General features: G+C 43.2%; 1 protein-coding gene across 1 annotated transcript in view; it reads left to right on the forward strand.

Moving 5' to 3' along the window:
* The first annotated feature begins 4,094 nt into the window (after positions 1–4,094).
* LOC107107870 (rho GTPase-activating protein 39-like) overlaps positions 4,095–12,343 on the forward strand; it is a 126,290-nt gene continuing 118,041 nt past the window's right edge. Inside the window, exon 1 of the mRNA XM_015408230.1 lies at positions 4,095–4,152. Coding sequence (XP_015263716.1) covers positions 4,142–4,152 — 11 coding nt within the window. The 5' untranslated portion in view covers positions 4,095–4,141. The remainder of the gene's footprint in view (positions 4,153–12,343) is intronic.

Consider the following 12,343-nt stretch of genomic DNA (forward strand, 5'->3'; position numbering starts at 1 on the left):
CCCCATTTTCCATATTGTCCAGCACAGGAATTCTCTGGTATGTTATTGGCCACAGTGAAAAATGTGAAAGAGTCACAGAATCTCATAATATGGGTGAACATGTTGAGTGTACAGAATACATAGTAGAACCCACTGGCACTGGCATTGCAAGCTCTGATCATTGGCAATGTATGTGTTCATGCACATGCACACACCTGTGCAAAGTCAGCTGAACCTCCACCATGCTTTGCACAGGGCTGCAATTTGTATGAGGATGGCAGCCCAGCCAGGATTGCTGTGCCTTCAGGGAGCCAATAGCTCCCTGCAGGAGCACCTTTGCTCTGCCTTCAGGCAGAGGGAGAGGGCAGCCCAGCTGGAAGTCATTTCAGAAAGTGAACTGAGCAGAACAGAGTTGCATACTGACCTCAATTTGGGCAGGGAGTAACCTTTGAGGGGCAGTGGGGTGGAATCTGTGGGAATCTGTATGTTTTTGAATTACCTTCAGCTCAGAAGTGAAACAAGGGGGAAATCGGCACAAAGCCACTCTCAGAAAAGCCTGAGAAACCATGAACAGAAAGCAAACTGAGCGCTGAAGGGGGAGGGATCAGTGTAGAATGAAAAAGAAAACCTGATGGATATGCAGTGAAAGCAAGGCAAAACACCCATGCATAATAGGTATGTGTTTGTTATTTCTAAGAAGCTGTTTTAAATTTAAGAGGCTCTCTGTCAGTGTGGAATTTAAATTTAAGAGGCTCTCTGTCAGTGTGGAATAGTTCATCAGTGCTTAGTTCTTGTGGCCCTTTCTTACATGCCCAGGGAAATGCTGATCACCACTTTGGTGTCAGGAAGCAATTTTTCTCCAAGCCAGTTTGGCCAGGGATCCTGGAGGTTTTTTGTCATCTTCTGGGGATAGAACAGGGATCACTGGGGTTTGGGGGGAGGTATTCATTAGTTTCCTGCATTGTGCAGGGGGTTGGACTAGATGACCCTGGAAGTCCCTTCCAACTCTATGAGTCTACACTTGAGGCCTGCGTGAGAGAAGTTATCATTGACCAGGATGGGTCAATAAACTTGGCAACATTCAGAAAACACTGGAAGGACATTTCAAGCTCCCAGGCCCTGTAGCAGCTCAACAAAGGGTGCTATGTGAGGCTGTTGGCCTCCACCTTGGAGCTTGAATTTGGGAATCTCCACCTTGGAGATTAGGAATTTGGGAAGCCCTGGCAGGAATGTGTAGCTTGCAGTGCTGTATTTAAGTATGCCTGGTGAATAAGGAATGACTGTCCCCTACTGTGGCTGCCCCCCACTGTGCCAAAGGCCTTCACCTCACCCCCATTATTATTGTAATTATAGGCCCCGGTAACACGGGTCGGATATCACGGGGGTGTGTGTGTGTGGCTGTTTGCCCCGGGGGGGAAATAACGCGCGGTTGCACGATCAGACGTCCCGTGGAGGTCCCGTGGAGGTCCTGTGGAGGTCCCGTGGGTAGGGGGGAGGTGCCGATCACAGGACAATCCTGCGGCGCGGTGCGGCAAACGGGTTTGTTTTTTTCTGTACACCAAAGTATTCACATGCTCCGTTGGGTGCTTGTGCGCATCCATGGAGACTTGGGGGAAAAACCACCTTTTTGCAAGGGGACATGGGCGGGCGCCGGATGCCACCGGAAACGCGATCAGACGCCCACCCTTGCCCCGTGGTTACCGGAAACTAGTACCTCGGAGGTACTAGTTTTTTACCCTGCATCTTCGGCGGGAAGCCTCGGGTGAGCCACGGGAGCTCTACGCTTCCCAGATGTGGCGGTGAGATCGCGCCCGGAAAATCCGCCTATCTTCCGTCTCTCTAGCGTGGCTAATGTTCCGTGTGACCGCAGCCATAATTATGTTATTTATAGTGTGCCTTTCTCACTGAGACTCAAGGCAGTTTACATAGTGTAAATCAAGCACAATAAACAGGATGGGAATCCAATGGACAATACAATATGGTTTGGACTACAGAAATCTGAAAACAAACAGGAATCTCAAACAGAGCTGAAACAAACCATGAGCTTTTAAACATGATACATTAAGTTGTATAGAAACTACTGGTCTGGAGCATACATACAGTGCACAGTCCCTATCCCTTTACCAATACAACTTTCTGACCATTTCACTACCGTTCTATTTTTCCTGTGCAAAAAAGCCCTCTTGAATACTTCTGTTTCGCTTAGTTTGCAGAAAGCCAGGAGCGTGGGGGCCTTCCTAATCTCGTCAAGAAGGTGAGGGCCAGAAGAGAGAATGCACAAATACAGGTCCTGCATATACGATACTTCAGAAAGCCCTGCTGGGATAAGCAAAGTTGTCATGTCAGAGCAAAGGGAGAGAGGCCACAAACTGAGCTCAGTAATGCAATGGTAGTTATAATGTACTGAGACCAGACGTGTTGATAAGTGATATAGCTTATAGTTTATTTCAGGAAAGCAGGACCAGAGGTCTGCTTATATTCCCATAGTGAGCCACACTGAATGAACACACACTGAGTGAGCCACACCCATACCCGTGATAGGATTATTTACAGTGCACATGCATTCTATAGGTCACTCTAGGACCTGGGTGCATTCTAGGATTCGTGCTGGCTATTGTCTAAGAGAGCGAAGCTTAAGCCGTTTGCATGGCTGTGTGAGGACCCGACCGCATGTGCAGTCTATGTAAAACAGTAGTGATATGCATGTTCTGGCAGCTGGCTAGGTCCCAATAATAATCTAGTTGCAGCATTTTTAACTATGAGAGGAGAGGTATGTAGAGTGTATTACTGTAGTCTCAATATTTACCATGGCATGATGAATCCAGGTTGCCTGATCATCTCAGTCAAGCTGGGCTAGACTGAGTTGCAAGAAAGTGTTTGTTTGCAGCCACATTAACTTGCTTCTCCAGCAGCAATGCTGGATCCAGTAGAAACCTAAAGCTCTTAACTAGGGTTGTCAACTCCAGCTTGGGAAATTCCTGGAGATTTGGGGGAAGCAGCCTGGGGAAGGCAGGATTTGGGAAGTGGAGGTACTTCGGGGTGGGTGGGTTTAATGCTTTTTAAAAATTTGTTTGGTTTGGTAAATTAAGTGTGCAGACTCTAATCTGGGAGAACCAGGTTTGATTCCCCACTCCTCCACTTGCAGCTGTTGGATGACCTTGGGCAAGCCATAGTTTTGTCAGAACTGTTCTTGAAAGAGCAGTTCTTGAAAGAGCTCTCTCAGCCCCACCTACCTCACAGGGTGTCTGCTGTGGGGAAGGGAAGGGAAATGAGCTTGTAAGATGCTCTGAGACTCTGAGTGAAGGGCGGGGTATAAATCCCATCTTTTCTTCTTCTTCTGTATCCCATTTTTTCTCCCTGATCAGGGACCCAAAGCAGTTAATGCCAAAGATCCGACCCTTTAGGGAAACTGATCTATGTAGTCTAGAGATGTAATTTCTGGAGATCTCCAGGACCAACTGGAGGCTGGAAACCCAACTCTTAACTGAGTTAGCAAGTGTTAACTGAACCCCATTAAAAGTTGGAAGCAAAAGGTACTTCAAGACATCTGCCTTCCCAACCAGTATCACTTCCCTCTTGTTTGTTTGCTTCCAGCCAGCAGCTCAGGCCACTCTCTGCCCTAAAATTTCCCCTTCTTCGACAACATAACTTCAAAGGGAGAATTTACCATGCAAGTGCTGAATTAGCAGTCATCAAGAAATTTGACTGCATTTCCCAAGATTTGAGAAAAGACAAAGGCCTTTTCAGCCATTACAGGTTTTAACCATAAAGCTAGGGAGACTTATAACTAATTTTTGTTCCCTATGAATGGTCTCTGTACTTCTTGATTTCATTTGAATGTTTCAGCTCAGTCATAACAGAAACGCGCGCGCGCACACACGTGCATCCTTATACTACACTGCCGGGAACGCTGGCTAACTCCTAACCAACCGCCGCTTTCCATCCCAGACTCCGCTTGCAGGCTGGAGCCGGTTTCCCCCACCAGAGGGACTGGAGAGCGGGTCCCGCCTGGCTCACTCCACCCGAAGCCGGGAGGGGCTGCAGCGGCAGGCGGGATCGGGTTTCACATCCTGATCCTGTCGCTTTCTGGAGCAACAGCTTTCGCTCAGCCCGACGAGGGGCACCAGGAGGAAAGCCCGGGCGGCGCGGCCCGAGCGGGGACATGGCGGAAAGGTGAGTTCGGCCGGCCGATTCAGTCAGTAACTTAAAGGGGGGGGGGGGGGAAGCTTCCTTCCTTCCTTCCCTCCCTCCTTCCCTGCCTTTCTACCTGTTGAGCTGGGTGGGGCGCAGGGCTGGGCCCCAAGCAGCACGGAAAGTCGAGAGACGCCTCAGCCGCCATTCCGCGCTGGCGGGTTCGCGCCTCAGGCACACGGAGAGGAGACCAGAAAAGTCCAGGGAAACTTTCTGGGGCCCTTTTGGACTCTGAGCGAGACCAGATCTGCTCGCGAGCTGCTCTTAGTCAGCCATCGGCTCTCACCGCGGGGGGGCGGGAGGGAATGCCGTAAAACTGAGAGAGGGACAAAAGAGGGGAGCGGGGGGGGGGGGGGAGAAGCTGTGGGGGTAAGAAGGAGCGGATTTGGGCGACGGCGGCGGAGATGAAGCTTCGTCCGCCCCCGGCCTCTCCATAAGCAGACTGTGCGTCCTCCTCGCCGAGGCGGTTGATCGTCCTCTCCCGCGTCGTGCTTGCAGCCAAGGCTTCTTTGGACCGACGACCATGTGAATGATTTTTAGGCTGGGGTGAAAGTGTTGCTTCGTATTACACGACTGCTCCAGTATGCGTGTGGTCGGTGTCGTGTTGCACCTGAAGAACGTGTGTAGTGTATTTAAACCTCACATCTTAGCATGCTGCGGATAATGGCTGTCACCTTGGCACCATACTGGCAACAACGAACGCGGGGTAGAGTGACTTCTTCATGCCTTGAACGAGGGCGGGGAGTCCACCTTTTACAGGAGTTAGCTATCTTAGTTATGACGACGATTAAAGGATAACCGATCTGCATAGTGGTCTTGAGCATACACTTTTAGAACTTGTGCAGTGTAAGTTGGGAGCACAGCCATTCCATGGCTAACACAGTAATGGGATGTCATTTTCCCAACGCTCCTTTTATTTTCCTTGGGACCTCCATTTCCTGTCTGCATAATGGGAAGGGGAAAAGTCTAATAATGTTAGAATTTATGTACAGTTGTAGGGGGTTCTCAGCTATAAACTGAAACACAGTATGAGTAATGGATTGGTTCACTCTCTCGTTCTTTAGCTGTGTTGTTTTTGTAGGGACTAATAAGTGACCCAAAAAGCCATTCAACATATCAGCCAGGACAGGATCCTTTGTGTTCTTTTCTAAAGCAGGATCCTTGTGTGGGTGCACTACTTCAGCTAACAGTTCTGGTCAGGATGGTGTTTCCTTTGGCTGGTCAGACACTGATGCCTCTGTTCTGTGCCTCTTTTCTGATGTGTGGGCAGTCTTTGCAGGTTGATGCCAGAGAATAATGCAAAATATGTAACTTGATACCTTGTAATAGGATGCACTTATGTTAATACAAGAGTGTGCTTGGTTTTGAGCTTTGCTTTTTGATTTTCATATAGTACACTTGCGTGCCAGTGGAAGGGCCAGTAAAATATATTCTCTTGTCCTACTTTCTATCATTATGAAATGCTTTGAAGAACCTCAATAACTCACATTGATGCCTTATAGTCCTTAGAGCAGCTTTAAATATATAGAGGAACTAATATTCTGTAACTTAGACCTGGGATTTTAAAAAACACACAAACAAACTGTTTCAGGTGTGCCTAAGAGATTGGCCATGCCCAATAGGATTGTTGGCATTTTTCTTTAATTTGACATTTTTATTTGAAGAGTAGATCATATTGCAAACTCAGAGTCCCTTCAGTCTGAAAAGTTGTACACAATTTGACATGGGTGGAGAGGTCTGCTTTTTCAGAAATTGCCTTTTGGGTACACAGAACTAGCTGTGCAGTGCTTTGGCTCCCAGCCTAGTTGATAAATTCTTTTCTCTTAGGACAGACATGCAGCTTGCTTCATATTTATCTAGAAGCAAGTCCCAATAACTTCAGTATGGCATGCTTCCTAAAAGTTCACGTAATTGCAGTCTTAGAGCATAATTAGATGCGGCACAAACTGTGATTAGGAATCCTGGTGCCTTACTTTGAAAGCAGCTGTGGGGCACCCAAAATTGTACTGTGGTTCCACTGCTTGGGCAAAGGGGTTTATTTAATATTTTCATTTATAATCTGCCTTGCTCACTGGGACTCGAAGTGGATTACAAGTATGATAGAACTATTCAGTCAGTCAAGCAGTAAGCTAATTACAAAATATGATAATGTTTGAATAACAATATTTCAATCAAACAGCAATGATTCCTAGTTGAACCCTTTTCCCCATGATATTTCCAAAATCTCTCCCCTCAGTTAACTTTTGTATGGAACCTGTTTTTCTCCCTACAGGAGCTAACAGTAGCTTGATGGGGGCAGGGAGGCAAGAAATTTGTGTGTGGGGGGGAATGTTAAACATTCTTCCTTCACTGCAGCCTCATTCTGTATTGTATGTATATAACCTGGCATGATGGATTTTAAATAAAATTGCTAGGAGAACTGGTCATGTAACTTATCTAGTTGTTCCCTGAATCCTGATCTAAACACATTTGATCCAAATTTCACATGTTCGAGAGATCTTTTTGCCTTGTGGTCTTTTGTGATTTTCACTTCCCTTTGCTTATTTTGTTGCCTTCAATATACTTCAATAAAAGCATTTACTTTAAAGTTTTATAAACCGAGCGCTGTTTTGTTCTTCTAAGGGACTTGAAAGTTCTTGAAAGATTTGAAAGATTCATCAGCTCCATATATCCCTAGATGTTAAATTCAAAGGGGAAAACTGTTTTTGGAATGTGATTGTAAGCCGTTCTGAAATTCCTTAAGGCAGAGAAAAGTGGGGTATAAAAATACTATTCTTATTTTTAAACTATTTTAAAATGTGAAACATTTTATGACAATGATAATGATAGTGATATAGTCTTCCTAGCTTTACTGTGTCAGTTACGTGCCATCAAGTCACTTCCAATGGATGGTGACCCTAGGAATTAATGACCTCCAAAATGTCCCGTCATTAACAGTCTTGCTCAGGTCTTGCAAAGCAAACCGTGGCTTTCCTTATCAAGGTAGTCCATCTCACAGTCGTGTTTTGTGACTGCCTTCAATTTTTCCTAGCATTATTGTCTTTTCCAGTGTATCTTGTTGTCTCATGATGTGTGACCAATGTACAATAGCCTCAGTTTAGCCATATTAGTTTCTAGGGAGAATTCAGGCATCGTTTGATCTAGAACCCACTTGTTTGTCTTTTTGGCAGTCCTTGGTATTTGATTTGATTTATTCCATTTTTACCCTGCCCTCCCGGCCGAAGCTGGCTCAGGGCGGCTTACACAAGAACAGAATGAAATTTCCAATAATATAATATAAAATTATCAAACCTTACTTAATACAAATAACAAAGCTAAAACCATAGACATAATAAAGTGCGAGTAACTTGGTTTCCTCATCTTGCAGTCAGTTCCTTGAACTTCTTCAGTTGTCCTGGGCGATTAGCTCAGGCAGTAATTAGAGGATCCAGGGGGTCAGGGCTCTCCCACCATAGGCTGTCAGGTGTTAGTAGTGGTTAGTAGTGGTATCTGGAAAACTCCTCCAATGCCACATTAAAAATATATCCATTTTCTTCCCTGTCAGCTTTCTTCATTTTCTGAGTTTCCCAGTCATACATAGTGGAGAATGCCATAGTATGAATTATCTTGATTTTGGTGTCCAGCATCACTGTTCTAGTACCTTCATGGCTGCCCTCCCAAGTCTCAGTCTCCTTCCAATTTCTTGGTTGCAGTCTCTCTTTTGGAGACTACATGTCTCTGTTAATAGACAATGCAATTTGTACTGCCCAGATGAATACAAACTACTCCATGGGAACAGGATTTCACTAAGTTTATCTTGATGTTCACAGAGAAGTTGTCTCCACTGCTTTTCTCCTGATTTTCATTTTTTCTTTTACTGGCATAGATTAAAGAGATACACTCAAATTAGGTGTACCAGTGGTTTGCCCATATTAAATTTGTTGTAGTTGAACTTAGATGGGGAGATAAAGGAACAGAATGTTTATGTAGAGCACATTCTGCTGCCTTGGGAGACCCTATTTGGGTGGAAAGGTGGCATAAGTTTTAAAGAAATAAATAAAATCTGAAGTTAATAATCTCTGGAGGAAACTGAAGAGTAGTTTCAAACACGAGACACCTCTTCCTTATTTTAATGTGAAAGCAGCCTTGTGTTATTTTAAAACAAGAAGCCTTATCACTTCTATGTCATGGGAGTTTCCAGTGTGGGAATAGCAGATTATGCTCACTGATCATTATGGCAGTGGTAAACTTGGAAAACACTGTAAAATGATTGATGCTGTTTCCCTTTAGCAGCGCTGTCACTTCAGCTTTTTGTTCTAACATGCTCTACGCCTCCCCAAAATGAAATCTATCTCAGATATCAATAAAGAGAAAGAAAGTAACTAAAATACACCAGGAATCATGCTGGTAAAAATGACACATTAATATCTGTACTGGTTTTACGTCCCCTTAAACCAACAGTTGCCATTAACTGTCATTTATAGTTGTTAACTGTTTTTAGTAAACTGGATTTTTTGGTAGGAAATAGATTCTTATTTGAGGATTCAGGTAGTATGAAAATGGTACTATCTGATGTAGCTACAGTAGATATCTAAAATGTGGGAAAGTGAGACAGGTTTCTGTTTGAATTGTTTTCATGGTTTCTGTTTTCAGAATAGTTATGTCTAACTAGAACATATGCTGTGATACTTTGTAAATATATAAACTAACAAAAAACCGCAGGATGCCAGGGTTGTTTTATAATCTAGAGGTTTATGACTATTGCTGCTATTTAAAAGACCAGTTTCAACCTGCAGATTGTAGGATCCTGAGTTCTTTGTACAGCTCAGGTGCCACAAGGATATGTGCAGAGTCAATTGACACATGGGTCAATATTTCAGCTCTTTAAAATGGAAAGAGGCCTTGCTTGGTTCAAAGTAAAACATTAGAAATGCTTAAAAATTGATAAAAGAGCAAGCAGTTTCCATTGTTCCTGTTCTGAGACAAGAAGACAAGACAGCTGTATGGATTTCAGAGTCATTGCACAAGTCTGCCCTCACGCATGCTGTTTCCTAAAGCCTAATCTGTCTGTTTTCAGTAGTCCTTACACGTTGTTATAAACATTGCCCATTTGTTAATCCGGTCTGTATGCAGCCATGTGGAGCCTACAGCCTGTGCACCTGTGCAGATCAGCAAATTGGAGGATTAGAGCCTCTTGCTCAACAAAGGGAACAAATGGAGTCTATGGTAAAGCTTTCTGAACAACTTGAGCTCAGCGGGAAAAACAGTATTACAGGCTGAAGATTTCGGATGAATGATATACATGATTAAAGTTTTGAGGGCTATGTGCTAAAGTTTTCAAAATTCTTTATTTTAAAACTGGGGTTTCAGACTCAACAAAAGTCAAAATAATATTATGTGTTGGTTCATGGTGCTTTGGAGCCAACACTGTCATAAAAATTCTATGAAAGTGTAATTTACACATTTATAAATGGGAAGAAGGAGGAGGAGGAGACTGGATTTATAACCCGCCCTTCGCTCGGAGTCTCAGAGCGGCTTACAAACTCCTTTCTCTTCCCCTCCCCACAACAGACACCCTGTGAGGTAGGTGGGGCTGAGAGAACTCTTTCAAGAACAGCTCTGAGAGAACTATGACTTGCCCAAGGTCATCCAGCCAGGTGCAAGTGGAGGAGTGGGGAATCAAACCCGGTTCTCCCGGATTAGAGTCCGCACACTTAACCACTACACCAAACTGGCTTAGGTTAACTGTCAAATCTGCCATTGTAAGGCTACAATTCTAAGTACACTTTTATCAGCAAATTATGTTGAACTAATTAGGATCTACCACCCAGTAGGGCTGCCAACAACCTGGAGGGAAAAAAATCATGTCCCCCTAATAGAGGTGTGATGTGTAGAAATGTGCAGAAGAAGCTTCTTGTTGTAAGGAGGTAAATAGCATTGCTTGGTAAATAACATCCAATTAAACCTATGTTAAAGGGGCAGAACATTTTTTCCCTCTGGGCTTTTGGCAACCCTACTTTCAGGTAAACATGCTGAGGCTGTAACTACTGTTGTTTCTCTAGATTCTGATGTATGTTAACTTGGAAGTTAGTGGGGTTTTTATTACAGTTGCTATTTCTAACATATTGTATTTTAAAATTAGTTGTCTTAATATCTCATTGTCTACAACTTTGAATATTCCAACAGAAGAGTAGTGTAGAAATACTATAAATATTGGAGCATTTTAACATTGTTACTTGATATTATGATTTAATGTACACGGCTTTGTGCGTTTGGTTAAGCATTCTGGCTAGTGGGAAACATCAAATGCATTTTAATATGTTTAAGAATTCTCTGTTGAAGGTGGTACAGGGGGCAGCCGTGAGCAGATCTATTTGGAAGTAAGTCTCATTTTATTCATTGAGGTGTCCTCTCAGGAAAGCGTTCTTAGCATTGCAACCACAGTTTACTAGAGAGGAAAATAAGGAATCCGTCCCCCTTCCCCTGTTCTTTGTAGGACATAATTTGAGATTCATGGTTCATGGAAGGAATCAGGGTGGATTGATTTATTTACATAAAATTTATTTATATAAAAATTGACTATTTAGATACTATTTTGTTTCCATAACTATAACAATATTAATTTAACTCTGAATAGAGTCTTTGTACAACTCCCCAGGGTATAAGTTTCATAAATATTTAATTATTTTTGATTATTATAGAATATGATATACAGTTTGCTGCTTATTTTACAAAATAGCCCATTCCAGGAAAAGCTGCTTTCTTTTTTTAAAGAACTATGGAGAAAGAATTTTCATCACTCATCCAGCAGCACAACAGTTCATAGATCATGGTTTTATACCAGTGGCCAGGGATCAGCAAGCCACCACAGTGTTGCCCACGGGTGAGAGGCCTTTTGCTTCTAATCTGCCCATTAGCTGCCACCAGCCTTCCCCCCTTTTGAGGATGGCAGTGGGCAGTAATATGGCAAAGGAATCTCCTAAAGAGAAAGGAATCCTGGAAATGAAATACCTTCTAGTGTTGATTCCAGCCAGCACATGTCTACAGAAACCTGTCATGGCTGATGCATGCAAGAGAGACACTCTTTGGGGTCATGAGCATTTAAGTAGTATGAGCTTGGTTCCACCCTGATTGGTTGGAAAAAAGGAGGTTAACGCTTTTTGCCAGAGGTATATATTTAGGACTAGCGTGCAAGCAAGCCCTTGACTCTGCAAGCGGCAGAGAACCCAGCAATGAAGCATCACAGCCCTGTCAACAAAGCAGTTAAAAAGGGTAAGAGGCAAGTGAGCTGAGTGAACTGGACAGCTAGATGAGTCCAGCAGTATCTTAAGTTACCAACAAGATTTTCAGGGTATGAGCTTTTGAGAGTCAAAGCTTCCTTTGATGAGATATGACAAGCTTTGACTCTTGAAAGCTCATACCCTGAAAATCTTGTTGGTCTCTAAGGGGCTACTGGACTAGTATCTAGCTGTTCTACTGTAAACCAGCACAGCTACCCTCTGAAAGTGTGTGAATTCAGCAGCAGGGTAAAGAAGTTATAACTCTTTGGTCCTTTATTCAGTAACTGTGCAACTTCAAATGCCTTTGCTTCTAGATAAAAGTTGTTTAAAGACATCCGAGATATAGGGTGGAAAGTTTTCAGCAATGGAAAAGATTGATTGTTTTATAACATTAATTAATTACCAATATAATATTAGGTAAGACTCAGTTTCAAAGTTTTAATTAATGTTTCTCAGTGATTATCCTCAGGAATTGTGTGAGAGAGTACATGTATGTTTAATTAATTTGTCAACATTGGAGACAAATACATGTTACTACATCCAAATTAAAGCAATCACATTATGAAGTCACTGGATTGGCTATACAGGTGAAATTAAAACCAAAGCATAAAGACTGATATATATGTCTCTTCTCATATGGTTGAAGGGGTATTGTAATCTCCAGTCTGATATGAAACTAACAAGTACTGCAAGTGATGAGGTGCTCCAGTGACTTTTATAGAAGAAAGTTAAAAATCTGTTGAAATAAACATGCTGAATCGGATCACTATCAGGGCATGGGATAATTTTTTGGGGGGTTCTAATTTTTCCGGAAAACCTGCATCACTTAAAGACGTCACAGGAGTTTGAGACAACCTTCAATCAGAGGGAGGGAGAGCAAAGAAGCAAAGATCCTCTCTAGCAGTAAAAACAGA

The sequence above is a fragment of the Gekko japonicus genome, unplaced genomic scaffold (assembly GCF_001447785.1).
Source record: "Gekko japonicus isolate JY-2015 unplaced genomic scaffold, Gekko_japonicus_V1.1 scaffold211, whole genome shotgun sequence".
NCBI lineage: Eukaryota > Metazoa > Chordata > Lepidosauria > Squamata > Gekkonidae > Gekko > Gekko japonicus.